At 39.9% G+C, this 27,237-nt stretch overlaps 1 protein-coding gene across 2 annotated transcripts in view; it reads left to right on the top strand.

Moving 5' to 3' along the window:
• Positions 1-6,024: 6,024 nt before the first annotated feature.
• Positions 6,025-27,237, top strand: part of Rubcnl (rubicon like autophagy enhancer) — a 29,226-nt gene continuing 8,013 nt past the window's right edge. For both annotated transcript variants that reach the window (XM_076872366.1, XM_076872365.1), the window contains exons 1-9: positions 6,025-6,580; positions 9,293-9,375; positions 10,000-10,210; positions 11,518-11,619; positions 12,101-12,161; positions 13,068-13,200; positions 14,047-14,192; positions 21,534-21,598; positions 26,858-27,096. In XM_076872366.1, the coding sequence (XP_076728481.1) occupies positions 6,076-6,580; positions 9,293-9,375; positions 10,000-10,210; positions 11,518-11,619; positions 12,101-12,161; positions 13,068-13,200; positions 14,047-14,192; positions 21,534-21,598; positions 26,858-27,096 (1,545 nt within the window). In that variant the 5' untranslated portion in view covers positions 6,025-6,075. The remainder of the gene's footprint in view (positions 6,581-9,292; positions 9,376-9,999; positions 10,211-11,517; positions 11,620-12,100; positions 12,162-13,067; positions 13,201-14,046; positions 14,193-21,533; positions 21,599-26,857; positions 27,097-27,237) is intronic.

Below are 27,237 nucleotides of genomic sequence, written 5' to 3'. Positions count from 1 at the left end.
ATGGGACAATTCCTTTTAAAATGTCCTGTCTGATCACAATTGTAGCATGTTTTTGGCCTGGCATCTAAAGCCTGTTGTACTGCTGCTAAGACTTGTCCTTGTTCATTAATGTCTCTACATAATTTAATATATGTGTTTAAATCTTCATGTTTCCATGGTCTAATGACCTCTCTGCAGCAACGATTTGCTTGGTCATAAGCCAGTTGTTTTATAAATGGCATTGCTTGTTCTACATCTCCAAATATCCTAGAAGCTGTCTGAATAAGCCTATCTACAAATTCAGCGTAAGGTTCGTTAGTTCCTTGTATTACCTTAGATAACTGTCCTTGTAAATCTCCATGCCCCTGTAAAGTTTTCCATGCCCTAACTGCATCTGCAGCAATTTGTGCGTATACACCAGGATCATATTCAATTTGTTGCCGTTGACCCTCATAAGGTCCCTTTCCTAACAACATCTCCAGATTTCTTTGAGGGTAACCGGCTGCTGTATTTCGCCTAGCTGTCTCCATGCAGAATTCCTCATTGGCAACCTTCCATAACAAATATTGTCCTCCATTTAGCACAGATCGACACATGTTAGCCCAATCTGCTGGTGTCATGTCTAAGTTGGTAATAGATTCAACCATGCTTATGGTGAAGGGTGCTTGCGGGCCATAGGTTGTTACAGCCTCTTTTAATTGCTTTACTGTTTTGAAATCTAGAGCGCGATGAATTCGTTGCCCTCCTGCCTGCTCAAGTACAGGGCATGCTAGTCTTTGGGATCTTGCCTTAGGATTTTGTGCATTAACTACAGGAATTGAGGGCCGCTCAGCTCTTACGCCCTCTGGTGATAGAACGGAGTTAGTAGCAGCCTCCTGTTGTAACTCCCCAACTGATGGTCGTTTTTCCTCTAAGCTTTCTTTCTTCAAATTTTCCTCTGTCTGACTAGCTGGAGAGACCTTCTCTTTTGCTTGACCTGACATGTTTTCTACCACAGTTTGGACCTCTAACAATTTACTTAACAGTTTTTCGGTTTGTTTTTTACTAGTTTCTAATCTACTATAAAGGTAACGCAACCCAGTTAGGTAGCATAAAACAAACCCGAAACAGAATGAAACAAAAACGGAGCAAAGAATAGTTGTATCAATTTTCTCTTTCTCCGGGCCAAACAACTTCAAGCCTTGAGCCAACCATTTTTCCCAGTTTGCCTGAGAAAATTCTAGGGATAGGCAGCTTGAAACAAAAACAAAATAAATCAAAAGAAGAACACATTGTTTTTTGAAATGGTCACCCATTCTGTCGCCTTCCCTCAGGGGCGAGCAATTTTACTCACCTCCAAGCTTCAGGCGCTCCCCGTACAGGGCCACCAGTTGCCGCTGTCTGGCTGGGCACAAGATCACGAGCCACTCAAACAGGAACAAACTTTATTTGAAAGAACCGCCAATAACACGTCCGCCCGGGAAGCTTCCCGATCCACCCACACGGCGTTCTGCTGCTCCTTTCCGGAACTCCAGCGCAAGCGCCTCCCCGGAATTCCCTCCTACTGTACTTTCCCAACCAATGGGAACTCTCCAGGAGTCCCGCAGCAGGAGTCCGGTATCCATATGAATGTAATTTTTAACATAATCATATCATCTCAATGGCTAGCTGGCATCACCTTTCAATCAAAAATGCCATGCATCATATTAATTGGCTGTGGCTCCCAGCAGTCTTCCATGCACAAGGCCCTGGGTTCAGTCCCCAGCACAACAACAAAAGTACAAAATTTTAGTTAGAAGGAATGAATTCCAGAGATTTGTTATATACCCAGGTGACTATAATTAATAACAGTGTATAAGAGTAGATTTTAAATGTTCTCACCACATGTATAAAAAATAGTGAGAACACATATATTAGCTCAAGGTAGCCATTTCATGATGTATACATATTTCAAAACATCGTCTTGTACACCATAAATATATGCAATTTTTGTCAATTAATTTAACATGCAACACGTGAGTTCCATGTGGCACATGCCTGTAATCTCAGCAACTCAGGAAGCCAAGGCAGGATGATCACAAGTTCTAGGCCAGCCTGGGCAAAATATCAAGATCCTGTCTGAAAACAAAAATAAAAAGGGCTGGGGATACACACAACAAAATTAATTATTTATTAATTTAAAAGTGAATTTTATCATTTACTCTCAATACTTTTTTTTGTGATTTCTGTTCCATAATATCTTTTATTCTAAGGAAGTGGTTAGCATGCATTTCAGGCCACATCTTGAATTTCCTCTTAAAAATGATATCTATTCTTGAATTCCTTTCTTGGGCAACAGAAATAACCAACATAACCATGTTTAGGTGCCATTCATGAGTTTGCTCATTCTCTCATTAAAACACTGAAAGACCCAATGACATTCCTCATAGAAATAGAAAATGCAATCATGAAATTCATCTAGAAAAATAAGAGACCCAGAATAGCTAAAACAATCCTTAGCAAGAAGAGTGAAGCAGGTGGCATCACTATACCAGACTTTAATTATACTACAGAGCAATAGTAACAAAAACAGCATGTTTTTGGCACCCAAATAGACTTGTAGACCAATGGTTCAGAATAGAGAACACAGAGACAAACCCACATAAATATAGTTATTTTATATTAGACAAAAGCGCCAAAAACATACATTGGAGAAAAGATAGCCTCTTCAACAAATGGTGCTGGGAAAACTGGAAATCTGTATGCAACAAAGTGAAATTAAACCCCTATCTCTCACCATGCACAAAACAGAACAGAACAAGTACCTGCTTCTGAACATCGCCTTTTGTGAGGAAGTCTGTTTTTACTCAAGGCATTTAGGTCAGTTCCATATATTGGAAGCTTGCAAATAATGTCATTCTCTTTTAACTATTGACTTTAGTCTGTTTAAAAAAAAAAACAATGCTGGGATTACTTGCCATTGAGATAGTACATTTTTCATGTGGTTTCACATCTATAATCATCTCCCGCCTGCACACTACACAAACAGTAGGTGGTGTGCAGAAAATTAAGAGAACAAACCATGACTTATATAGCTTTATCTTCTAGGAAATAATGAGGTTGGACTAAGATTGGAACTACTAAGGGAAAGCCAACAACAACAACAACAAAATGTTACAAGCAAAGATACTTACTAATGTATATTTTATAATAGTGAAAACCTGGAAATAAATTTGTATCCATAGGGTCTGGCTAAGTAAATGCTGTATACTATAGAAAATGATAAAACAGTAAGAAGAATAAGTTATACCCTTTAGAGCCACTATTGAGAAAAACAGAAGGCAAGTTATAGAATATATCCAATATGATCTTGTGTATGTTCTTAAAATAAAACAGATCTTTGGATCTGACTTAAGTATGCTAATCCTTAGAAAAGGGTCAGGAAAAAATAAAATGGTTAACAGTGTTATTTCTGAGAATGATGTAGGGTTGGTGGGGCTGGGTGTGATGGAAGCTCTTCCCTTTTTGCTCTAGGTTTCTGTATTTGAGGTTTTTTATGAAGACATAATCATGGTTTCCTTTTATAATTACAAAATCTGAAAATACTGGAGAGAAATTAGAACACCAAGCGGGAATTGAGGTCAGGAGAAGGAAGATGAGACACTTTGGGATAGTGAATTCTGGCAGTTGACATAGGTGCCCTCATCCTCTGATATTCTGTGAATGGTGACTTGGGGCTTGACATAGGTGCCCTCATCCTGTGATATTTTGTAAATGGTGACTTGGGGCTTGTGCAATGTTTTCAGGAGATATATATGTATTTGTGTGTGCATGTGTGTATGTGTATATATACACAAATGTGTGTGTGTATGTATATCCTTATCTGTATTACTCCAAAAAGAATGATCTAGAATACAGGGTTTGCAAATAAAGAAAACCCAAGAACTTTTAAGAATAATTTTCATATGTAGTTTCCTCTGGGATATTTAAACTGTTATCCATATAAGTTGGGTAAGAAAAAATTCATATCTATAGGAAGCATGGATTCACTTCTATCCCTGTATGAATAATTCTTTTTTAAAAAAAAGTGTTAGTTTTTTTTCTGTTTTTATTTAATTTTTTATCTTTTATTTAATTGTAGATGGGCATAATACCTTTATTTATTTTTATGTGGTGCTGAGGCTTGAACCCAGTGCCTCACACATGCCAGGGAAGCACTACTGTACCATTGAGTTACAACACCAGCCCTGTATGAATAATTCTTTCCCAATCATAGAAGAGTTGTTTCTACACAGAGATCTTCTGTCTATTGACTTAATTTCCACTTTGGTGGATGGTTTCATTTTGTCTGTAAATGTTAACTGAGCCCCGTAAGCAACTCTAGGTGTGGGGGATGCAAACTGGTGGAGAACAGACAAGACCCTTGCTCTGTTGGAGCTTCCCGTCAGGCAGGGGCAGAGGTGAGAAAAGACAGGAAGTGAGTCTTCCTGTGATGTGAACTAGACAGGGTGATGTGATAGGGAAAGAACAGGGAAATGCCTTTACAGTGGCAGTTAGGAAAGACTTCTCTGAGGAAGTAAATTCAGAAACCATGGCATGCATGACAAGAGAGACCTAGATGTGAGTAATCATTTGGAGGAGGAGCATTTCAGGCAGAGAGAACTAGAGTCGTGTGTCTCTGGGGTTCCAGAGCTTGCTGTGTGGTTAGGACTTACGGAGACCCGGTGAAGATATATGAAAGTGGTCTGCAGGAAGAGAATTATGTCAAGTCTTAAGGATGAGGTAAGGAGTATGATTTTGACCCAGATTTGATGGGAGGCTACTGGGGAATTTTATTTAGGGAAATGAGCTGCCGGTTTAGATTTATGAAAGGTCTCTCTGAATACATTTAGCTATAGATGGGCAAGAGGAGAAGCAGGAAAGCCCAGTGGGAAGTATGGCTGGATGTCCTGGTGAAAGACGAGTGACAGAAGAGGGTGGGAGCGTAGCTGACGGATTGCAGTTGGAGACCTAGCAGAGAGGAGAACCACAGGTGGGGCGTGTGTTTCCTGGGATGAGGAAAGCAGGGAGGAGCAGATTTTGGGGGGTAAATCAGTTTTATCGAGTTGAGACACCCTGGACAGATGTCAAGTAGGCAGTAGATATGCCAGCCTGGAGTGGAGTGGAGATGTTCGTAGTGATGGTATTTAATGCCCTGGAATTGACCCACCACTCGGCATGTGCTATACCAACCTTCATTTGGACTTGACTTATTTAGACCTGCTTTTGTCTCCAGGCTTTTCCTTTGCTGGAGTTACTTTTGCTGTTGAAGGTTGCTTTTAACTTCACAATGCCAAGGACGGTGGGAAAACAGTAAAAAGAAACAGTTTGCCAGACCTGTGATTAAAGTGACAGGGATGCTTCTTAATTGTACCATTTTCTAAGTTTTATTCATAGATCCTTTACTGAAGCTAAACACTGAGCTTAAAAGTGAGCAGTAAGCTGGGCACTGTGGCACATGTCTGTGATCCCAGTGGCTCTGGAGGCTGAGGCAGGAGGATCGTGAGTTCAAAGCTGGCCTTAGCAAAAGCAAGGCACTAATCAACTTATTGAGACCCTGTCTCTAAATAAAATACAAAATAGGGTTGGGGATGTGCCTCAGTGGCTCAGTGCCCTTGAGCTTAATCCCCAGTACTGAAGAAAAAAGTGAGCAGTAGTTTTCTTATTTTTGTTATGGGAATAATTTTGATATGGAGTTTATTTTTACACTTTTTTGGGTTGATCTTTATTGCTGCTTCAGTTATTTTTATGGTTTACAAAATTTTTGCAAACCAGTGTCAAGCCTTACAGGTTTGCTATGAATTTTATGGCTGATTTTTTTAGTACTTATTTTTGACTTATAAATACAAGAGGAATTTACCTTGTTGTATAGAGCAAGGCACAAATTTAAATTTTTGGCTTTTGTCTCCTTACAATAAATGAAATCAAAACTGATCAAACTCTTACTTACCTTGAATGATTCTTGCTCATTGCAGGCGAGCTCTTCAGACCTCCAGCTGGCCATGTGGTGAGTTCAGAGACCTGATCAGGGCGTACCACAGCCATCAGAGAACTCCTGTCTGATCTGAACTGATTCACACCAGCTCCAAGCCTGGAAGGATGGTGTCACAGTCAGTAGGCCGGCGGGATTCTCCTGCGGACCTCTGGGAAGGGATCAGTCACGACACTGGCAGCTCACCCAGTCTCCTGGACACGGACCACCCTCCTTGCCAAGTAGACATCAGGGTCACGAGGCACAAAGCTGCCTGGATTAACCCCCTGTGTGTGCAGCAACAAATGCCAGATTTACCCCTCCAGGTGCCAAAAGTGGGGACTAGGGGGAACCACTTTGTGATGGATGCTGCCTCCCCCTTGGGCCCTTCACCATCATCTCTTGGGGGTCCCGTGGCAGAGACCTCATTGTCTGAGAATACTGTGGTCTCCAAGGGTTCAGGTGAAAAGAACAGTCACTTCTTCACCTCCACAGAAGAGCCAGAGTTGTTCCCAGCACCTTCTCAGCAAGTGTCTCTGCTCAAAAGCCCTGAGATTTTGGCCTCTTCCCCGTGTCCTGAAACTGACAGTGATGTTTTTGAGTCTTCCCACTTGACTGCTTCTGCTGATGAAGGTATTTAGTCAGTGACTTCCCTTATTCCCATCTGCTCACATGCTTGCTTCGTCTGGGTCAAAAGTCTGTCTGATGTCTTCCTTATAAGAAAAAAGCTCATGGGCTTCCACTTTGACCAGAAGCTGGTGCATTAGCTTTTTTGACATTATCACCAGCATAGTCACCTGCATGGTCACAACAGTAGGATCAAGTATTTGCTTTCTTCTTAGTCATTTGCAGCTTATTAAATTGTCTGCAAGTCAACTGTACTCTCAACTCAGCGTGGAGTGCTTATTTTATTTTTAAATATTCATTATATTATGTTCATGCTTGGCCTTATGTTTCTATTAGAACCCTAGTGCAAATAGTCAGTGGGGGATTTTCCTTCAAAATAATTTTAAAACCTGTTTGTCTGCCTGCTGCCTGCTTGCCTGTTTGTGTATTTCTCCCTAACAGGAACCCATTTTCCACCTTTCTCAAGAGTCGGGGTTTATTTGTTCTATTGGAAATGTTGGAAAAATCAAAGATGGTGACGATATTTAACACATAACTCATAACTTAAGAATAGACTTTGGATAGTTTTTCAATGTCTAGTTTTGAGATGAAAATCAAATTTGAACAAAAATTCTCATTACAGGCCTTTTTTCTATCTTTTGCCCACCTGCCTGGATAGTTCTCAGGATAGAGATTTGCAGATTTGGGATTGCAAAGTAAGAGTTTAGGTTGCTGATATAGCATCTTATGGAGGCAAGCCTTTTCTCCCCAAAACATCACAGTGACAAATTACAAAGTATAACTGACTGAAGAAAATCTTTAGGGCCTAGTGTACTCCTGCCCCAAACCATTTGTTGCATCCCTCTACACAAGGTAAAATTATCTTGATTCTTGTCTTTCTCCTGAGAAAAACGGAGATGCTACAATCCCTTTTGTTCAAACATTGCTTTTGTCCAGCAATTCTTCCCAGTGACTCTAAAAACCATTCAGTGCTTTTAGAGTCTCTTAAACTTGGTAAAGGGTTTCATTCTCTGGAACTAAGAAGGAGAAATCCAGATGACCTGGTTCTTAACTCCATTTAGTATTGGGCAGCAAGGAGGAAAACAAGCATCCATCACCAGGACATGGACATTCTTAGGACCAGTGCATCTCAAATAACAGCAAGGGAGTTTTCTCTTTCCAGGAAATACCTGAGCATTTCCTGAGGCTATAGGAAACAATCCCCCACTTTATTTTATTTGCACAAGATCTGCACGTGTACAGAAACCTTCACATTTTTTTCTTCTTAATGTTCTAATAGGTGTTAATCCCAGTTTAAGGGATGAGGAAATGCATGGCTGAGGCATAGCTAGTGAAAAGAGAGCTGGAACTGGAATTCACTCTGTCTGATTCTTCTCTGTGCTGCTGCCTCTATATGTGGGGACTGCACCTGTGGCCTGTGGGCTAAATTCTGCTGCAACTTCCCCCGCCTCCTTCTTCAATTCTTCTTCTTCTTCAATTCTTCTAATTCTTCTTCTTCATCATCTTCTAATTCTAATTATTCTAATTCTTCTTCTAATTCTTCTTCTTCTTCCTCCTCCTAGGAATTGAACCCAGGTGCACTCAACCACTGAGCTATATTTGCAACCCCTTTTAGTTTCTAGTTTGGACAGGGTCTTGCAAAGTTGTTTAGAGCCTCACTTATTTGCTGAGGCTGGCCTTGAACTTGTGATACTCCTCACTCACCCTCCCAAGTCACTGGGATTATACCTGTGCCCTGCTAGCTTCCTGTTTTTATTTAAAAAAAAACAAAAAAAAAAACAAAAACAAAAAAGTTTGGTCAATAGCTGCTTTCTTTTTACAGTGCCACAGATATCTTATAGCTCTCAAACCCTATACATTCATTTACCTAGTCCTTCACCAAAAAAGTTCACCAGCCCCAGATGGCCTTCCAAAGCCCAAAGGCCCCACCCATGCACCGGCCTCTTTCTTGAACATGAAGAAAGGCGTTTGAGTGTTCCTGCTTGCCTCTGTTTGTCATCTGTGGAAGTGCATAATTAGCAGGATATTTGCAGCCTTTTGTTCTAATTTAGCAGGTTGGTAGGGACACTCAACACCTGTGGCTCTCACAGAAATGTTTACTTTCAATGATGCAGGAAGAAAGTACATGACAGAAATGATGCTTGTTTGAGGTGGTCATTGCCAGGAATGGAGTGGCTAAGGGTGCAGGAACGGATGATTCAGCAGAAGGTAACTTCTGCACTTTCTTCTTGGTTTTACCTGGAGGAAGACTATTTTAGAGAAGCAATGCTGATTTTTTTCAGATAATTTGGTGTATGTAACAGGAAGTTTAGGGTCAATTGCAATAAGTCAAAGACATGAACCCATAATTCTCATAGCCTGCTTCTGGAGTGTTTCTCCTCACTTTCTCCACCTTGTGTCTCCTCTCCTCTTTCTACCCTCTTTGTCTCATTGTTCTGCACTCCAGGCATTCTCCTGTGCTGTCTCTGAGGATTCTACCAGTGACTCCAGTCGCCTCCCATTAAGGCAATATCTGCAAGTCCTACCATCAGAAGAGTTCTTATGCTGCCATCCCCATTTATTCTACAATTGTACTAGGTTATATTTTATCTATCTATCTATCTATCTATCATCTATATATCTATCTGCAGTACTTAAAACCTAAACCCTAGGATTGTTTTGTTTTCTTAGCTTCTTTGAACTTTGTTTTCTCCTTTTTAATGGCTTGCTATATTGCAGGTGCTGTTCAAATCAGGAGAAGAGCCATTTCTTTGAATTCCGTCTTACCAGAGGCATTCGAGTTACCTGTTGACATAGAAAAGGTGAATGCTGTCTTCTTCTTCTGTTTATTTACTTACTTATTTATGTACTTTTGTAGTTGGAGATGGGCAGCATACCTTTATTTTATTTTTATGTGGTGCTGTGGATGGAAACTGGTGCCTAGGCAAGCGCTCTACTGCTGGGCTACAGCCCCAGTCCTTCTGCTTCTTCCTGACCACCCAGAGTCTTAGTCCATTAAGTAGTGCTGTTCTGATTTAAATCTGGAAACTCTACATGGATGAGGCATAGCAAATAGGTTTCATTTCAGTGTTTGATAGGTAGAGGATGCCAGGAGTGCTTAGCAGAGGTATAGAGGCAGGGTCTGCTCAGCTGGGAAAATTTCCATGCTTGATGAATAATGTCAGTTGTGGGGACACTACCAACAATAGGGTTTTGTATCAGAACAAATTCAACTTGTGTCATCTGTTGACTATTGTGGAGTAAATCTATGTCTCTAGATGATGGTTTATAAGCCATAGATGACCTATAAACACCTAGTTAAATAACACTTATCTACATTAACTTCGTTTCAGTGGACCTTTTTGATTTTTCAAATCTAATATACCCTCCATTAAAAAATGTTGATTTTTCTTGTGAATGTTTTCATTGATTTTTTATCTCTGCAGGAGAATGCCTACTTTCATGTTGCTGATATGATTATATCAGCTATGGAGAAAATGAAGTGTGACATCGTGAGTCAACAGCAGGCAGAGAGCTGGAGCATACAAGAAGCCAGTGGGTCCCTTGGGAGTGACCAAGTTGACTCTGAAATGACCATTTATACCAACCCAAAGCAAGAATCTGGGTCTTCCACTTCCTCTGACAGTGGCTATGAAGGCAAGTTGGGCAGATGTGAGAACCTTGATACTGTGTTCTCCATACACTTCTTTTCCCTTCTCTTCTGAAACCTTCTCTTCTCAACCTTTTGTCCAAAATTTCTTGAGTACACTATGTAAGTCTTACATCATTGCCTTTTTCCTTGGGATTGGTTTTTTTTTTTTTTGTACTGGGGATTGAACCCAGGGCCTTCTGCATGCAAGGCAAGCACTCTACCAACTGAGCTATATCCTCAGCCCTATTTTGTTTTTTTCTCAGACTTCTTTCTACATTCTTCCCCCCAGTGACTGAAACCCTTTGTAGTTGTCATCTTCCTTTTTTTACACACACACACACACAAAGATGTCCTAGCCTTTTCTATATACTTGTCCCTTTTCCAAGTATCTCTGTCCTTCATTGAGCACACAGTGAGCTTGTGATGTGCTTGGCGGATGCTGAGGGTGAGCTGTACACAGGGTGCTGTGTTTCCCTGCGGGAGCTCACATGCTGAGGCAGAAGGGAGGACTCAGCACAGTGGGCCTCCAAGTAGGAGCATTTGCCTCTTGTTGGGGCCAGGAGTTCTCCCAGGAAGAGAGGGCACCAAAGCTGGCAACTGATGTGAGCATTTGCTACTTTCATAGCATTTCCTAAATTTGAATTCTGCCTTCTTCATTCCTATTTTTTTTCCCTATATTTGCTTCCTGGAAGATTTTGTTGTTGTTGTTGTTTTGGATACTGGGGATTCACCCTAAGGGTGCTTAACCACCAAGCCACATCCCTAGCCCTTTTTTTATACTTTATTTTGAGACAGGGTCTCACTGAGTTGCTTAGGGTCCTGCTAAATTGTTGAGGCTGACTTTGAACTTGTGATACTCCTGCCTCAGACTCCTCTCCTAATTTCTTTGCCTTACTGTGAAACTGACAGTTTTTAATTCTCTTTCATTTTTTTAAAACCTTATATTAAGGAATATTTCAAACATACTCAAAAGTAGGCAGATGACTATTAGGAACCCCCACATTCCTATCAGTCTATTTCACTTAATTGTACTGAATGCAAGAAAAAAAAAATAGCTTTTTTCAATTTCTGTTCCTAGAATTGAATTTAACAAAATATTAAAGTAATCTCTTCTCTTAGCCCTTTCATTTTCTAGTTTCTGTTAAATTGGGTGTTACAGGTTGCACTTTTTTTTTTTTTTTTTTTTTTTTTGTAGTGCAGGGGGTTGAACAAAGGGCCTTGCTTATGCTAGGAAAGTTCTCTACCACTGAGCTACATCCCCAACCTTTCTTTTTCTTCTGATGGTGAAATCCCCCTTGCCTTCTTTCTCCAGGTTGTGCTGTGTTACAGGTCAGCCCGAAGGTCGAAACACCTTCTCACTATAATGTGGTGAAAGAGGCCTGCAGATGCAACCTTGATGAGTTTGTTATTGTAGGTAAGATTTGGATTCTTGTTGGCTCTGACTGGCTGCCTCCCCACACCCCTCTTCACACACTTACTGACATGTAATACACACAGTACCCCATTTTAGTGGCATGCAAAGAAATGTCTATCAAGATCAAATTATGTGTCTGATATTAAGAAGTTTTTTTTTTTTTTTTGCTTGACATGTCTTGCTAGCTAATCTCTCATCTCACTTGTAGAACTGAATGAAAAAGCAGATATTCATTAGGACCAAATATCTGTTTGATCTCTCAATTATATTCTGGTGAAATTTCAGATGAAATTCTCTCTATGACCTTTTGGCTGGAGCCTCATAGTTTCTAATGAAAGAAGAACCTAAGGCATGGAGACGTGGGATAATTGGTTCTTTCTGAGAGGAAGGGAGCTCTTTTCATGTTCTTCTTACAAGATTGACTATGATTAAGTGAAATAGACTGAAAGATCTCACTACTCTTTCTTTTATTTTCCCACAGAAGTTGGAGAGTTTAATGATATCAGAGAAACTTGTAGCTGTTCCTACAGGTCCTGTAAGAGGTAATTGTCCTCCATGTGCACTTAGGCCCCTGGGTGGGTACCTTGGAGGTACTGTGGACGTTAGGTCTCGAAAAGGGTTGAGCCAGCTCTAAGATGGGGATTACCACCTAAATCAGTCAGTCAGCCCTCTCCCCTACCCCAATTAGGGGCTTTGTGTTACTATAGCGATAACCAAGTCAACTAACTTAGAAAAGTTTTATTTAGCTTACAATTTGAGAGGTTCAAAGGCATGGTAGCTGCACAGTCCTCTGGCGAGGATGATGGTTAGAGGGACAACATGGTGGAAGTGTATGTCAGAGAGAACATTCACATCTTAAGCCAGGAAGCAGGGTCCCACTCCCTTCTGAGGGCACACCTCCAGTGACCTAAGAACCTCTCATTAGGCCTTACCTCCCAAAAGTTCCATGCCTCCAGATAATAGCGCCACCCTGGGGACCAAGCCCTTAACATATGGGCCTTTGGAGAATGCTCTATATATTCAAGTCATAGCAGCCCCAAAGGCTTTGTACCACCTAAAAGGTTTTTGTATACATTCTCATTTAATCCTTATGAGCAGGCCTGTCAAGTTTCCATGTGTGTATTTATTTTTAAACCTCATTTTATAGACCTATAAATTAAGGCCCATATAGGATGTGCCTCAGGTTACAGTGCTGTTACATAGCAGAAGTAGGACTTGTGCTCTGGCCTTATGACTTGAAAGTTAGTGCTTTTTTCACCTTCAAGTCTTAGAATACTATGAACGAACTGTATTGCTTAAGATACCAGCCAGTGACTGATACTGGTTTCACCCAACAACCTCCTCTGAGTTGGGGGTAGAAAGAACAGTTGGAAACCTGAGGAAGAGTCTGAGCCCATGCCTCATGTATATAATTTTCCAATTTTTATATCCAATTTTATATGTTTCAGTGTTTCTCATGAGGCAGACTTCACTTCTCCTGAGTTGTTAGCCAAAGAGTTGTACCAAGTATTCCAGAAGTGCTGGGTATCATCAGCAGTTAAGTATCAGCTGGCAGATTCCCTGAATGCAAGTGATTCAGGAGTAAGTATTAAAATAAATTGACCTTGAATCAAAAGTTCCTAAATTCTCTGTTTTCCTAGCCCATTCACTTCCAATATTTATGCTTTCTTGTATGGTATCCCCCATGGGGGAGACTTGAAACCAAAGATGAAACCAGCATGTATTGAGTGCTTATTGTGTATCAGGGACTGTGCTTTGTGAGTCACATTTTAATCCCACGTATCTCATCAGGAGAATGCTCTTATCTTTGTTATTTTTAAAATGCTGGGCCTAGACCTCATCTGGGCTGGTCAGTGGTCAAGCAGGAGTCATGCCCCAGCTGCCTCATTTGAAAGTACAGGCTGGTTTCTTTGTAGCACATAGCACCCTCTGAGCATGCAGCTGGGTGGGGGTGGAGGACTTGTGACAAAGGCTAAAATAAGAGTGGGGAGAAAACACTCTGGAAGTGTTGGGGAGGGAGAGTTTAATTTTATCAGGGAAACTGGGAAGGCTGATGGGCAAGTATTAGTCCAGGAGCATCTGAACAGAGCTGTTTCTAGGGAGACACACCACAGGACAGTGCTCATAGGTACTGCTTCCCAGTCTGTTGACTGACAGAGGGAGTCTTCTGAAAAATTTTCCAGGTCAAAATGACCTACTTGCTGAAAATTCAAAGTCTGGAAACAAACTAAAAATACTACTAAGAAAAGTGAGCTTCATGGGAGCTGTTAGGGGAGGGGGGTGAGGTGGAGGGCCCTTGCCATGGTTCAGGTAAAAACAGTTTTAATTTTCATGATACATTTTAATATAGAAAACACATTTGAATGCTCTTTATTTAAACTCTTAAAATATTTATGGTTTTCCTAAATCCTCTTATGTGATATGCAGGTTGCAAATGAAGAAAATATCCGAAAAGACTTTGAATCCAGTGTGGATATAGTACAGGACATTCAATTTAAGTCTAGGGTCAGAGGGACTGAAGACTGGGCTCCCCCTAGATTTCAGATCATACTTGATCTTCATCCACCACTCAAGTAAGTATAGATCCTTTCAAAGGATCCCAGTCCATTGAAAGAAAACAGGTTGTGATGGAACCTACTGATTCTTTATTCTTTTTTCTTCTTTTGATACCAGGGATTACATTTGGGGCACTTAGCCACTGAGCCACATCCCTAGCTCTTTTTATTTTTTATTTTGAGAAGGGTCTCATTAAGTTGCTTAGGGCCTCACTAGGTTGCTGAGGCTGGCCTTCCTGCCTCAGCCTCCTTGGTCACTGGGATTATAGGCATGTGCCAGTATGCTTGGCTCCACCAATTCTTTATTGAGGTAGAGGAAGGAAAAAAGAGTATGCTCAGGGACACAGGGAAATTTGGAACAGGAATGTTGTGCATATTTTTCTAGCTTAGTTTTTCTGACACGTTGTTTATCATGGGCTTCTGGGGGCTCTTTAGGTTTTGACAAACTGAGAATGTGACTATGCATCCTTAACTGTAAGTATTCCATAGCAACTAAAAATTATATATGCAATTAAAGCAATTTTAAAGTGGTTAATAATGGAACTAAAAAATCAAATATTATAATTTGAAAAGACCGGTTCATTCCATATTTCCCATGCCGGTAGTGTGTACTGAAAACTAATACATTTTTAAAAGGGAAAATTCAATTTTGAAGAGCACTCCTATAATTGATAAATGTAGCAGAATGTCAATAAAAACATTCTCATTCTTTTAGAAATAGCAAAAGTCAGAAAAGACTTAAAATCTAAAATGATGCAGAAAAGTAAATAAACCATGCATTCATGTGAATGCACACACACAGAGAGACTAGCAGTAGTTTAATTGTAATTTGTTCTGAGATTATATGACAGTTTATAGAGAAGGATTACAGAATAGATATATTTTTTTAAATTTTTATTTTTGGTTGTTCAAAACATTACATAGTTCTTGACATATCATGTTTCACACTTTGATTCAAGTGGGTTATGAACTCCCATTTTTACCCACATCAGTTACAATCCACTGTTTTACATATTGCTATACTAGTGTCTGTTGTATTCTGCTGCCTTTCCTATCCTCTACTATCCCCCATCCCCTTCCCTCCCCTCCCATCTTCTCTCTCTACCCCATCTACTGTAATTCATTTCTCCCCCTTGTTTTTTTTCCCCTTTCCCCTCACTTCCTCTTGTATGTAATTTTGTATAACCATGAGGGTCTCCTTCCAATTCCATGCAATTTCCCTTCTCTCTCCTTTTCCCTCCCACCTCTTGTCCCTATTTAATGTTAATCTTCTTCTCATGCTCTTCCTCCCAAATCTGTTCTTATTACTCTCCTTATATCAAAGAAAACATTTGGCATTTGTTTTTTAGGGATTGGCTAGCTTCACTTAGCATAATCTGCTCTAATGCCATCCATTTCCTGCAAATTCTATGATTTTATCATTTTTTAATGCAGAGTAATACTCCATTGAGTATAAATGCCACATTTTTTTTATCCATTCGTCTATTGAAGGGCATCTAGGTTGGTTCCACAGTCTTGCTATTGTGAATTGTGCTGCTATGAACATCGATGTAGCAGTGTCCCTGTAGCATGCTCTTTTTAGGTCTTTAGGGAATAGACAGAGAAGGGGAATAGCTGGGTCAAATGGTGGTTCCATTCCCAGCTTTCCAAGAAATCTCCTTACTGCTTTCCAAATTGGCCGCAGCAATTTGCAGTCCCACCTGCAGTGTACAAGTGTACCCTTTTCTCCACATCCTCGCCAGCACTTGTTGTTGTTTGACTTCCTAATGGCTGCCAATCTTACTGGAGTGAGATAGTATCTTAGGGTTGTTTTGATTTGCATTTCTCTGACTGCTAGAGATGGTGAGCATTTTTTCATGTACTTGTTGATTGATTGTATGTCCTCCTCTGAGAAGTGTCTGTTCAGGTTCTTGGCCCATTTGTTGATTGGGTTATTTGTTTTCTTATTGTTTAATTTTTTGAGTTCTTTGTATACTCTGGATATTAGGGCTCTATCTGAAGTGTGAGGAATAAAGATTTGTTCCCAGGATGTAGGCTCCCTATTTACCTCTCTTATTGTTTCTTTTGCTGAGAAAAAAATTTTTTAGTTTGAGTAAGTCATTTGTTGATTCTAGTTATTAACTCTTGTGCTATGGGTGTACTATTGAGGAATTTGGAGCCCGACCCCACTGTATGTAGATCGTAGTCAACTTTTTCTTCTATCAGACACCATGTCTCTGATTTGATATCAAGTTCCTTGATCCACTTTGAGTTAACTTTTGTGCATGGCGAGAGAAAGGGATTCAGTTTCATTTTGTTGCATATGGATTTCCAGTTTTCCCAACACCATTTGTTGAAGATGCTATCCTTCCTCCATTGCATGCTTTTAGCCCCTTTATCAAATATAAGATAGTTGTAGTTTTGTGGATTGGTTTCTGTGTCCTCTATTCTGTACCATTGGTCCACCCACCTGTTTTGGTACCAGTACCATGCTGTTTTTGTTACTATTGCTCTGTAGTATAGTTTGAGGTCTGGTATTGCTATACCGCCTGATTCACACTTCCTGCTTAGAGTTTTTTGTGCTATTCTGGGTCTTTTATTTTTCCATATGAATTTCATGATTGCTTTATCTATTTCTACAAGAAATGCCGTTGGGATTTTGAATGGCATTGCATTAAACCTATAGAGAACTTTTGGTAATATCGCCATTTTGATGATGTTAGTTCTGCCTATCCATGAACAGGGTATATTTTTCCATCTTCTAAGATCTTCTTCTATTTCTCTCTTTAGGGTTCTGTAGTTTTCATTGTATAAGTCTTTCACCTCTTTTGTTAGGTTGATTCCCAAGTATTTTATTTTTTTTGAGGATATTGTGAATGGAGTGGTTGTCCTCATTTCCATTTCAGAGGATTTGTCGCTGATATACAGGAATGCCTTTGATTTATGCGTGTTGATTTTATATCCTGCCACTTTGCTGAATTCATTTATTAGCTCTAATAGTTTCTTTGTAGACCCTTTTGTGTCTGCTAGGTATAGAATCATGTCATCTGAAAATAGTGATAATTTAAGTTCTTCTTTTCCTATTTTTATGCCTTTAATTTCTTTCGTCTGTCTAATTGCTCTGGCCAGTGTTTCAAGAACTATGTTGAACAGAAGTGGTGAGAGAGGGCATCCCTGTCTTGTTCCAGATTTTAGAGGGAATGCCTTCAATTTTTCTCCATTCAGAATGATGCTAGCCTGAGGCTTAGCATAGATTGCTTTTACAATATTGAGGTATGTTCCTGTTATCCCTAGTTTTTCTAGAGTTTTGAACATAAAGGAATGCTGTACTTTGTTGAATGCTTTTTCTGCATCTATCGAGATGATCATATGGTTCTTATCTTTAAGTCTATTGATGTGGTGAATAACATTTATTGATTTCCGTATATTGAACCATCCTTGCATCCCAGGGATGAATCCTACTTGATCATGGTGCACAATTTTTTTGATATGTTTTTGTATCCGATTCACCAGAATTTTATTGAGGATTATTGCATCTAGGTTCATTAGAGATATTGGTCTGTAGTTTTCTTTCTTTGAATGTCTTTGTCTGGTTTAGGAATCAGGGTGATGTTGGCCTCATAGAATGAATTTGGAAGTTCTCCCTCTTTTTCTATTTCCTGAAATAGCTTAAAAAGTATTGGCATTAGTTCCTCTTTAAAGGTTTTGTAAAACTCTGCTGTATACCCATCCGGTCCTGGGCTTTTCTTAGTTGGTAGTCTTTTGATGGTTTCTTCTATTTCCTCAATTGATATTGGTCTGTTTAGGTTGTCAATATCCTCCTGACTCAATCTGGGCAGGTCATATGACTTAAGAAATTTATCGATGCCTTCACTATCTTCTATTTTATTGGAGTATAAGGATTCAAAATAGTTTCTGATTATCTTCTGTATTTCTGAAGTGTCTGTTGTGATATTGCCTTTTTCATCCCGTATGCTAGTAATTTGAGTTCTCTCTCTTCTTCTCTTCGTTAGCATGGCTAAGGGTCTGTCGATCTTATTTATTTTTTCAAAGAACCAACTTTTAGTTTTGTCAATTTTTTCAATTGTTTCTTTTGTTTCGATTTCGTTAATTTCAGCTCTGATTTTAATTATTTCTTGCCTTCTACTTCTTTTGTTGTTGTTTTGATCTTCTTTTTTTAGGATTTTGAGATGAAGTATTAGGTCATTTATTTGTTGGTTTTTTTCTTTTTTTAAGGAATGAACTCCAAGCAATAAATTTTCCTCTTAGAACTGCTTTCAATGTGTCCCATAGATTCCGATATGTTGTGTCTGTGTTTTCATTTATCTCTAAGAATTTTTAAATTTTCTCCTTGATGTCTTCTATAACCCATTGATCATTCAGTAACCTATTGTTCATTCTCCAAGTGATGCATGATTTTTCCTTCCTTCTTTTATCGTTGATTTTCAGTTTCATTCCATTACGATCAGATAAGATGCATGGTATTATCTCTAGTCCTTTATAATTTCTAAGAGACGTAATACATGATCTATTTTTGAGAAGGATCCATGTGCTGATGAGAAAAAAGTGTAATTTCTTGATGTTGGGTGGTATATTCTATATATGTCAGTTAAGTCTAGGTTATTAATTGTGTTATTGAGTTCTATAGTTTCTTTATTCAACTTTTGTTTGGAAGATCTGTCCAGTGGTGAGAGAGGTGTGTTGAAGTCTCCCATAATTATTGTATTGTGGTCTATTAGACTCTTGAACTTGAGAAGAGTTTGTTTGATGAACATAGCTGCACCATTGTTTGGGGCATATATATTTATGATTGTTATGTCTTGTTGGTGTATGGTTCCCTTGAGCAGTTTGTAGTGTCCCTCTTTATCCCTTTTGATTAACTTTGGCTTGAAATCTATTTTATTTGATATGAGTATGGACACTCCTGCTTGTTTCTGAAGTCCATATGAGTGATATGATTTTTCCCAACCTTTCACCTTCAGTCTATGTATATCTTTTCCTTTCAAATGCATCTCCTGTAGGCAGCATATTGTTGGGTCTTTTTTTGCGATCCATTCTACTAGCCTGTGTCTCTTAATTGGTGAGTTTAAGCCATTAACATTTAGGGTTATTATTGAGATATGGATTGTTCTTCCAGCCATATTTGTTTATTTATGTTACTTAACATGGTTTGTTTTTCCTCTTTGATTATTTTTCCCCCTTTACTGTACTACCTCCCACTGTTGGTTTTCATTGTTATTTTCCATTTCCTCTTCCTGTAATGTTTTGCCGAGGATGTTTTGAAGAGATGGTTTTCTAGCTGCAAATTCTTTTAACTTTTGTTTATCGTGGAAGGTTTTAATTTCATCTTCCATCCTGAAGCTTAATTTCGCTGGATACACAATTCTTGGTTGGAACCCATTTTCTTTCAGCGTTTGAAATATGTTGTTCCAGGATCTTCTAGCTTTCAGAGTCTGTGTTGAAAGATCAGCTGTTATCCTGATTGGTTTACCCCTAAATGTAATCTGCTTTTTTTCCTCTTGTAGCTTTTAAAATTCTCTCCTTATTCTGTATGTTGGGCATCTTCATTATAATGTGTCTAGGTGTGGATCTCTTATGATTTTGCACATTCGGCGTCCTGTAGGCTTCTAGGATTTGGGATTCTGTCTCATTCTTCAAGTCTGGGAAGTTTTCTCATATTATTTTATTGAACAGATTGCTCATTCCTTTTGTTTGGACCTCTATACCTTCCTGTATCCCAATGACTCTTTAAGTTTGGTCTCTTTATGTTATCCCATATTTCTTGGATGTTCTGCTCATGGTTTCTTAACAGTCTTGCTGAGCTGTCTATGTTCTTTTCAAGTTGAAATACTTTGTCTTCATTGTCTGATGTTCTATCTTCTAAATGTTCTACTCTGCTGGTAGTATTCTCAATTGAGTTTTTAAGTTGGTTTATTGCTTCCTGCATTTCTAGGATTTCTGTTTTGTTTGTTTTTTATAACCTCTATCTCCCTGTATAGTTGATCTTTTGCTTCTTGGATTTGTTTATGTAATATTGTCAAAGTGATCTCTTTCGATGTGAAAAATAGTGTTCTGTATGTGTAATAAGCATTGTGATGCAATCCATCATGGATTTAAAAAATAAAAGCAATTAAATATAAAAAAAAAAGTGATCTTTCATTGTCTGATTTGCTGTCTAATGTCTTCCTTGAGACTCCAGGTCATCTGAAGCATGTATATCCTGAATTCTTTATCTGACATTCCATCTGCTGCAGATATTACCTCTTCTAACGTTGAGTTGACCTGCATTGCTTGTGGTCCTTTTTTTCCTTGTCTTTTTATATTGCTCGTGTTTCTTTCTACTTGGTGAAACTGTTGTGTTATTGAATTTTCCCCCTATATATTTATATTGCTCTTATATAGTTACAAAGTCTCCCTTCCAGGCGCGGGCGGCGGCTCTGCCCCTCCGCCTGTTCTGCCGGTTGATCGCAGGTCCGCCTACCTTGCTGGCGCTGGCGGTGGCTCTGCCCCTCTACGGGCCGCTGGGCCTGTTCTGTCGGTTGCAGGTCTGCCTACCTTTGCAGGCGCTACAGAATAGACATTTTTACCAACTCATTTTTCCACTCCTCTTGGTTTGTGTTAGATTTGGTGAGCACACTCCAGAGGGTCATAAAGGGACTATGGAACCTTGTTGATTTGGCCTTAAGGAAGTGCCTCATAGATTCATTCTGTTTCTTTCTTTAGAGAGTATGGCAGGAAAGTCTTTGGAGCTTCTTGGGCAGAAGAGCTCACGGGCTCTCTAGGCCTTGTGAGAGGTCACTTTAATTGGCATTGGATATCTCTTCTGTAGGGATTCTCTCGATTGTCTCTAAGGTAGATGGGCAGAGACTTAGCATACTTTTGCATTCACCATTTTTGCTGGTCTTGAACTCCAATTCAATTTTAACCATCTTGTCTTGGTGAAATTGTGCACAGCAATTCAGTAGGAAACATTTCCATGGAGTATTTCTTCCATTACCTCTTTTCATTGAATATCTTTGGGTCCATTTATGAACTTTCCAAAGACAGCACCTTTTGGTGTCGTTCCACTGTAATGTGGAGAAAAACTCCTGTGCTGCACGGGCAATGAAAAGTTCTTAAAGACCCCATGGTGGAGTAAAAATTTGTGATTCTGACCTCTACTTTAGGGACAGAAGAGAGTTTTAAAGGGTTTAAGCTTTAAAAGATGCAGATAGTTCAATTAGAAAATTGTACTGAATAAATCTCATTTTTTTTTCCAAATGATAAGTGACAAAATTAAGGTCCTAAGGGAAGAAACACATCATGATGTCCATTGGTAAAAAATGCTCCATTGGCCACCTCTGAAATGTTAATGTTATTATAACCATTTTCTGTCCTCAGGAGGGAGCTGGTGGTAGTGGCCCAGAATTTTCTCTGTGCTGGCTGTGGAACTCCAATAGAGCCTAGTAAGTGTGGATAATGGATTGCTTGTCTGTTACATGATGATAGAGTAACTACAGAGTTGCATGACCAACCAGGAACCAGAAGAATCAGAGTCTTAGCTGCCTCCCCTTAAGCATTTGACTCCAAATACATGGCTTCCCTGCGGATTTTCAAGGGGACGCTCACTCTTGATTTAGGGATTTGCATCTCTGGATTTCTCCCTCTAGTATCCACCCCACCTGCACAACATACTTAATGGCTGGTTCATTTACTTCCATGACATCTTTGCTCAAAAATCTTGGGGTCTTCCCAGGGCTGCTCTGTGAAAAATTCCCAGCTTTCCATACTGACCAGAAGCAATTACATGAACACTTTGTGTTAGCTGTCATTATGTTTTATTTGTAGCATGTTCTTCCTAGAAAATTTTTATTCCACTGATTTGTCTCATTAACTGTGGAATAAGTTATAAACTGGGAGGCTGATATGTTACTGGTTTTGTGCATTGTTTTATCATCTACTCCTAGAAGAGTGCTCAGCTCATAGCTGGTCCTCAAAGGTTGTTTGTTGAGAGAATGAATGGCCTGCCTGGGAGCTGGGCAGCTTTTTCAGAGAGAGTTGGAGGAGGTAGCCTGCCAGGATCATTTCTGGGCTGAGGCCTAAGAGCCCAGGCTTTCCCCAGCAAGTTTCCCACTTGGGACTGGGAATTCCTTTCACTTCTGTCATGTGCTCTAGATAAAAATAGAAAGCAGAAGTCTGTCTGGACTTCCTCTACTGTATTGGATGACAGGCATCATAGTTAGAACCAGTTTTCTTTAATTGACACATTAACTCAGTTAGTCTAGCAAGGACCATGTCTGTTGGTTCCCCACTGTGTCCTGGTGCCTCAGTAAATATCAGATTCATGAGTCAGAAACTATAGACGTGTGACTGTGAATCCCACTAACTTCTTAAGAACTTCCTGAGTTTGTTTAAACATGGAGCTGTGTGTCTACACAATTGGCACTGTGGTGAATTTTAAACATGGTCTTGCCTCTGTGGAGTCCACATAAATCATCAACTATGCAAATAAAACCAAGGGTGTTGTATGTAAGGAAAGAGAAAGGTGAAAGTATTATGGGGTTTATAGCAAGCAACTTTTTTCTCACAGTTCTTAATTGTACAAAATGGTAAGATTCATTGTTATGGATTTGTACATGCACATGATACAACAATGTAATTTGGCCAATATCATTCCCCAGTGTTTCTCCTTTCCAGTGTTTCTCTTTTCTCTCCCTTCCTGCCTCCTCCTAGTATCTTTCCTATCCTCTACTGACCTCTCTTTGATTTTAAGTAATGTCCCCAGCCCTCACCTTTCTTTTCCTTTTTCCTCTTTAGCCTCCACATATGAAAGAAAACATAATGACTCTTGAGTTTCTGAGTTTGGCTTATTTTCCTTAACCTAATGGTCTCAAGTTCCATCCATTTTCCTGCAAAAGACACCATTTTATTCTTCTTTGTGGTTGAGTAAAACTCCATTACAGCAAGGGAACTTAATCTGCTCTTGAGGCAGGGCTACTAGGAGTGAGAGGTTTTGTAAGAACGGGATTGTCCTGTAAAGGTGGGTGCTCATCATGTGCAGAGTGCGTGTGGCAGCTGAAAAGAAGCCCTGTGTGGCTGGAGAGTGAGAAAGAGAGAGAGTGCATGCTGGAGGGGCCGGCAGGAGCACAGGTCGTACAGGACCTTAACAACTATGGGCGTAGTTGTTCATGACGTGTTAACCATTTTGGGCTTTTCCTGAAAACTTCCTTTAGCTCTTGGGATAACTTTTTAACTTTGTATTCGGAGATAATTTTAGACTTAAAAGAATTACTGCAAAAATAGTACAGTCAGTTCCCAAATCCCTTTCTCCGAGCTTCCCCCAATGTCAACATCTTACGTAATCACAGTAAAATTAGTAAATCTGAGACGTTAGCGTTGGTGCAATACCGCTAATTATAGACTTTATAGATTTTTTTTTTCAGGTTTTTTACCACTGTCCTTTATTTTTTCCATAAACCAATTCGGAATTTCACATAGAATTTAGTTATCATTCTTAGTCACTTTTAATCTCACACTGTGAACCTGACATTTCACCCTTTACTACTAAGCATATCCTAAAAATGAGGATGACAAACAGCACACCAAAATAAATAAATAAATAAATACAATTCAGTATTGTCTGCTAGTAGTCCATTTTTATTTGCTGCTCTTAAGATATCAATTATAGCTAATTATTTCATGAGGATTCCAATTGAATTTCATACCATGATTTAGTTATCTCTTAAGTTGGATGTATTCTATAACTTCTTTATTCAATATGATAGCCACTTGCTCATGTGGCTATGATTAAATTAAATGTTTAATTAACTTGTGCGATGAATGAAAAATACAAAAACTATCATATGTAACACATGGCTACTGTGTTGGAAAGCACAGATATAAAACATTTCCAGAAAGTTCTATTTGGACAACACTGTTTTAGAATACTTCATTAACTTTTTACAGAAGAACAATTTCTGCTTAGAGCAGGATTTCTCTAAGTTAGTGCTGTTGCCTTTGTTGTGGGGATGTCCTGTGCCTTGTAGGATATTTAACAGCATCAGTTGCCAGTAGGAGTCCCCCAGTAGTGACAACTAAAAATGTCTCCAGCTATTTCCAAATGTTCTTTGAGGGCGGAGAGCCACTAGTTTAGGACACTTTGTTCTGTTTTAATTAAGGGTCTTAGGAAACCAGAAGAGACGAGCATAATTTATTCTGTATAGGTAGCATAACACTTGTATGTATTCAGTGAAGTTTGATCAATGAGTGAACAGATGTTGAGGCGTTAGGAGTTTTAGATGTTAGGGGAAGATGAATTCCATCAGGAAGATTTATTGGCCCCTTGTTTCCTTCTTTCTCCTCCAGTCTTGCCAAGTTTAATCAGGAATGTAGAGTCTAGAGGCCAAAAGATACCTTTTATAGTTTATTTCCTGCCATGTTTGTAGCATTTTTCTGATTTTTTTTTTATTGTTGGTGGTGATTTCACTGTTTAAAATGACCCCTGAGCATAGTGCTGAGGTGCTAAATAGTGTCCCTAAGCACAATAAGGTTATGACTGTTCTTATGGAGAAAATATGGTTTATAGTACTTTTGGCTTTGAATTCAATGTCATAAACCAACAAAATATATTAATTAGGGTGTTTTTAAACAGAAATATACATGAAATAAAGTTGTAAATTGATCAGTTGCTGGAAGCGTCATTAGGGGATGCTGGTAGGTTCCTGGCCCTGTCTTCCCCAGGAGCAGTGGTTCAGTGTTGGCTAATTCAGCGTTCATGGCACCTTATGGAGCATAAGGAGTGCAAACGGTGAGAACCCGCTGTTAGTGTGCTTTTAAAAATCAGCTGAGTGTGACCTGGGCCTGAGGATAATTTGGGCAGAAGCAGAGGCATCAGCTCCTCCCCTTCCCTCCACCAAGTGCAGCAGAGGAGGTGCAGGGCTTGACAGCCATAGCTGGAGCTCTGCCAGCCCAGGCCTGGATTAGAATCCTGCTCGCCTGCTTCCTGCTTGCATGCCCCTGCCTTGACTTGACTCCCATTACTTGTGTTTTCATCAATGAAATAGGAAATAATATTCCCTACCTCACACGGTTTCAAGTCTGATATAGTATATGTCTAATATCTAAGCAGTGTGTGGCCCAGAGGAGGTCCTGGAGAAAGGTTGCTCCTGTGGCCACTCAGGCCTTGTGTAGTTTTCAAGCCATTCTTTGGAAACCTTATTCAGAACCTACAGTGACTGATCCTGTAGTAGCTGCTTTCCCAACCATTATTTCATTAATTCCCACAGTGTATGTCACTGAATATGTCAACTGGTGATATTACAGCTCCCCCAGGCACGTTAGTTAGAAAGGCACATGAGTTAAACCAAGGGTGATAAATATCCAGCTTTCAAACCTGGCTCATTTTAGACCCTAGTGTTGAGGGAGGGGTACCTGGGAGACTCCAGGTGGATCATTTTCCTTCTAGTGGTAAGTGCAGGGATGTTTGTCACCTTTATGTTTATGCCTTTCATTTATTGATACATTTTATTAGGGAGGTTTCCTAAAATAGTGCCGATTCATGTTTGCAAATTAAAAAGTGTGAAGAGCACCAATCATTTTCACCCACTTTCCAGAAATATTCACTATTGGCTCTTGGTGGCATCTAGACTATGTATGTATGTATTTTTAAAAACAAGATTGACATCATATTATGTCTACCTGTAACCGGGGTGTGCCTCCCCACAACTTCCCCCTCGCCCTCTGGGGTATAGCACTTCATGCTGAAGCACTGCACTTTACACTGAGAGTGCTGCACTTACGGAGCGAGTTGCCTTTTGATGCACACTTTGGTTGCTGCTCCCCCGTCCCCACCTTGGAGTACTTTAGTGAGTACCTTTGTGTGTGTCCATGTGCCTGTTGGCATTTGTCTGATGGAGTCACGGAGTTGGGATTACTGCTACACACGTAACACTGAAGCATGTCCCAGCAGTGTGCTCCTAAAAGGTTATTCCCTCAGTAGCCGGGGTGAGTGCCTGCCCCTAGACACCTCACCTGTTCTAAGTCGTCTAGATGTGTGACACTATGGAGGAGAACAGAGTATCTCACTGCTTTTATATGCATTTCCCTGACTCTTATGAAGATTTTTTTTTTTTACATCTCTTTTGGTTATTGCTTTGCTCTCCATGTAGGACCTGTTCCCATCCTTTGTTCATTTTTGTATTTTTCTCTCTGACACGTCAGGGAACTCTTTTGCATGCTGCTTCCTAGTATTGTGTATGTACTGCTTTGGTATTTACAAAGCACTCTTCCTGTGTGTGATATTGAATCCATTTCTGAGTTGCATTTTGTGGTTTCAGGATAGTTGGCCTGAAAAGATTCTGAGCTGTCTTAGGTTTTCCTGTTAGTGACAAGTGGAGTCCGTGCTCCCAGCCAGATTTAAGATCCTAAATGGAATGCTCTTTCTGTTGCATTGCAGTTTGCTTTATCCATCTTCCAAACCCAGGAGTATTTAGGGAGGGTTCTAATTTTCCAACATCTATCCCCTATAGCAAAACTTGTGTCTACAGTGTAAATTCCCAAGTCCTGCCAGTGTTTTCCCAGCTGTCATGAGGTCATGTATGACTTTACCATCTTAAAAACAGCCATTGGAGTCTTTGAACCTTGCATAGGAATTTGTGGTGGTGGGCAGCTCTGGGTTGATTTCCAGCCTAAGGTGTGTGACACTCAGTCTCTGATGTGCTTGGCAGAGTTTGTGAAGCGGCTCCGGTACTGTGAATATTTGGGGAAGTATTTCTGTGACTGCTGCTACTCGTATGCAGAGTCCTGCATTCCTGCACGGATCTTGATGATGTGGGACTTCAGGAAGTACCACGTCAGCAATTTCTCCAAAAAGCTCCTGGATAGCATATGGCACCAACCCATTTTCAATCTGCTGAGCATCGGCCAGAACCTCTATGCGAAAGTCAAGGAACTGGACAGGGTAAAGGTGAGCAGTTGCCTCTGCAGGGGAAGTGAGTTCAGCTAAGTGTCCCAGGGCAGGAAATGTACCTCACTCTAGTTTCATGGAATCCCATGCGGACCTTCTGAAAGGCAGATGGACTGTGATGTAAATGAAGCTTACCTTTGG

Source organism: Callospermophilus lateralis, chromosome 12 (assembly GCF_048772815.1).
Source record: "Callospermophilus lateralis isolate mCalLat2 chromosome 12, mCalLat2.hap1, whole genome shotgun sequence".
Taxonomy (NCBI): domain Eukaryota; kingdom Metazoa; phylum Chordata; class Mammalia; order Rodentia; family Sciuridae; genus Callospermophilus; species Callospermophilus lateralis.
The sequence above is the reverse complement of the archived record's forward strand: the minus strand, read 5'-3'. Positions and strand labels throughout refer to the sequence as shown.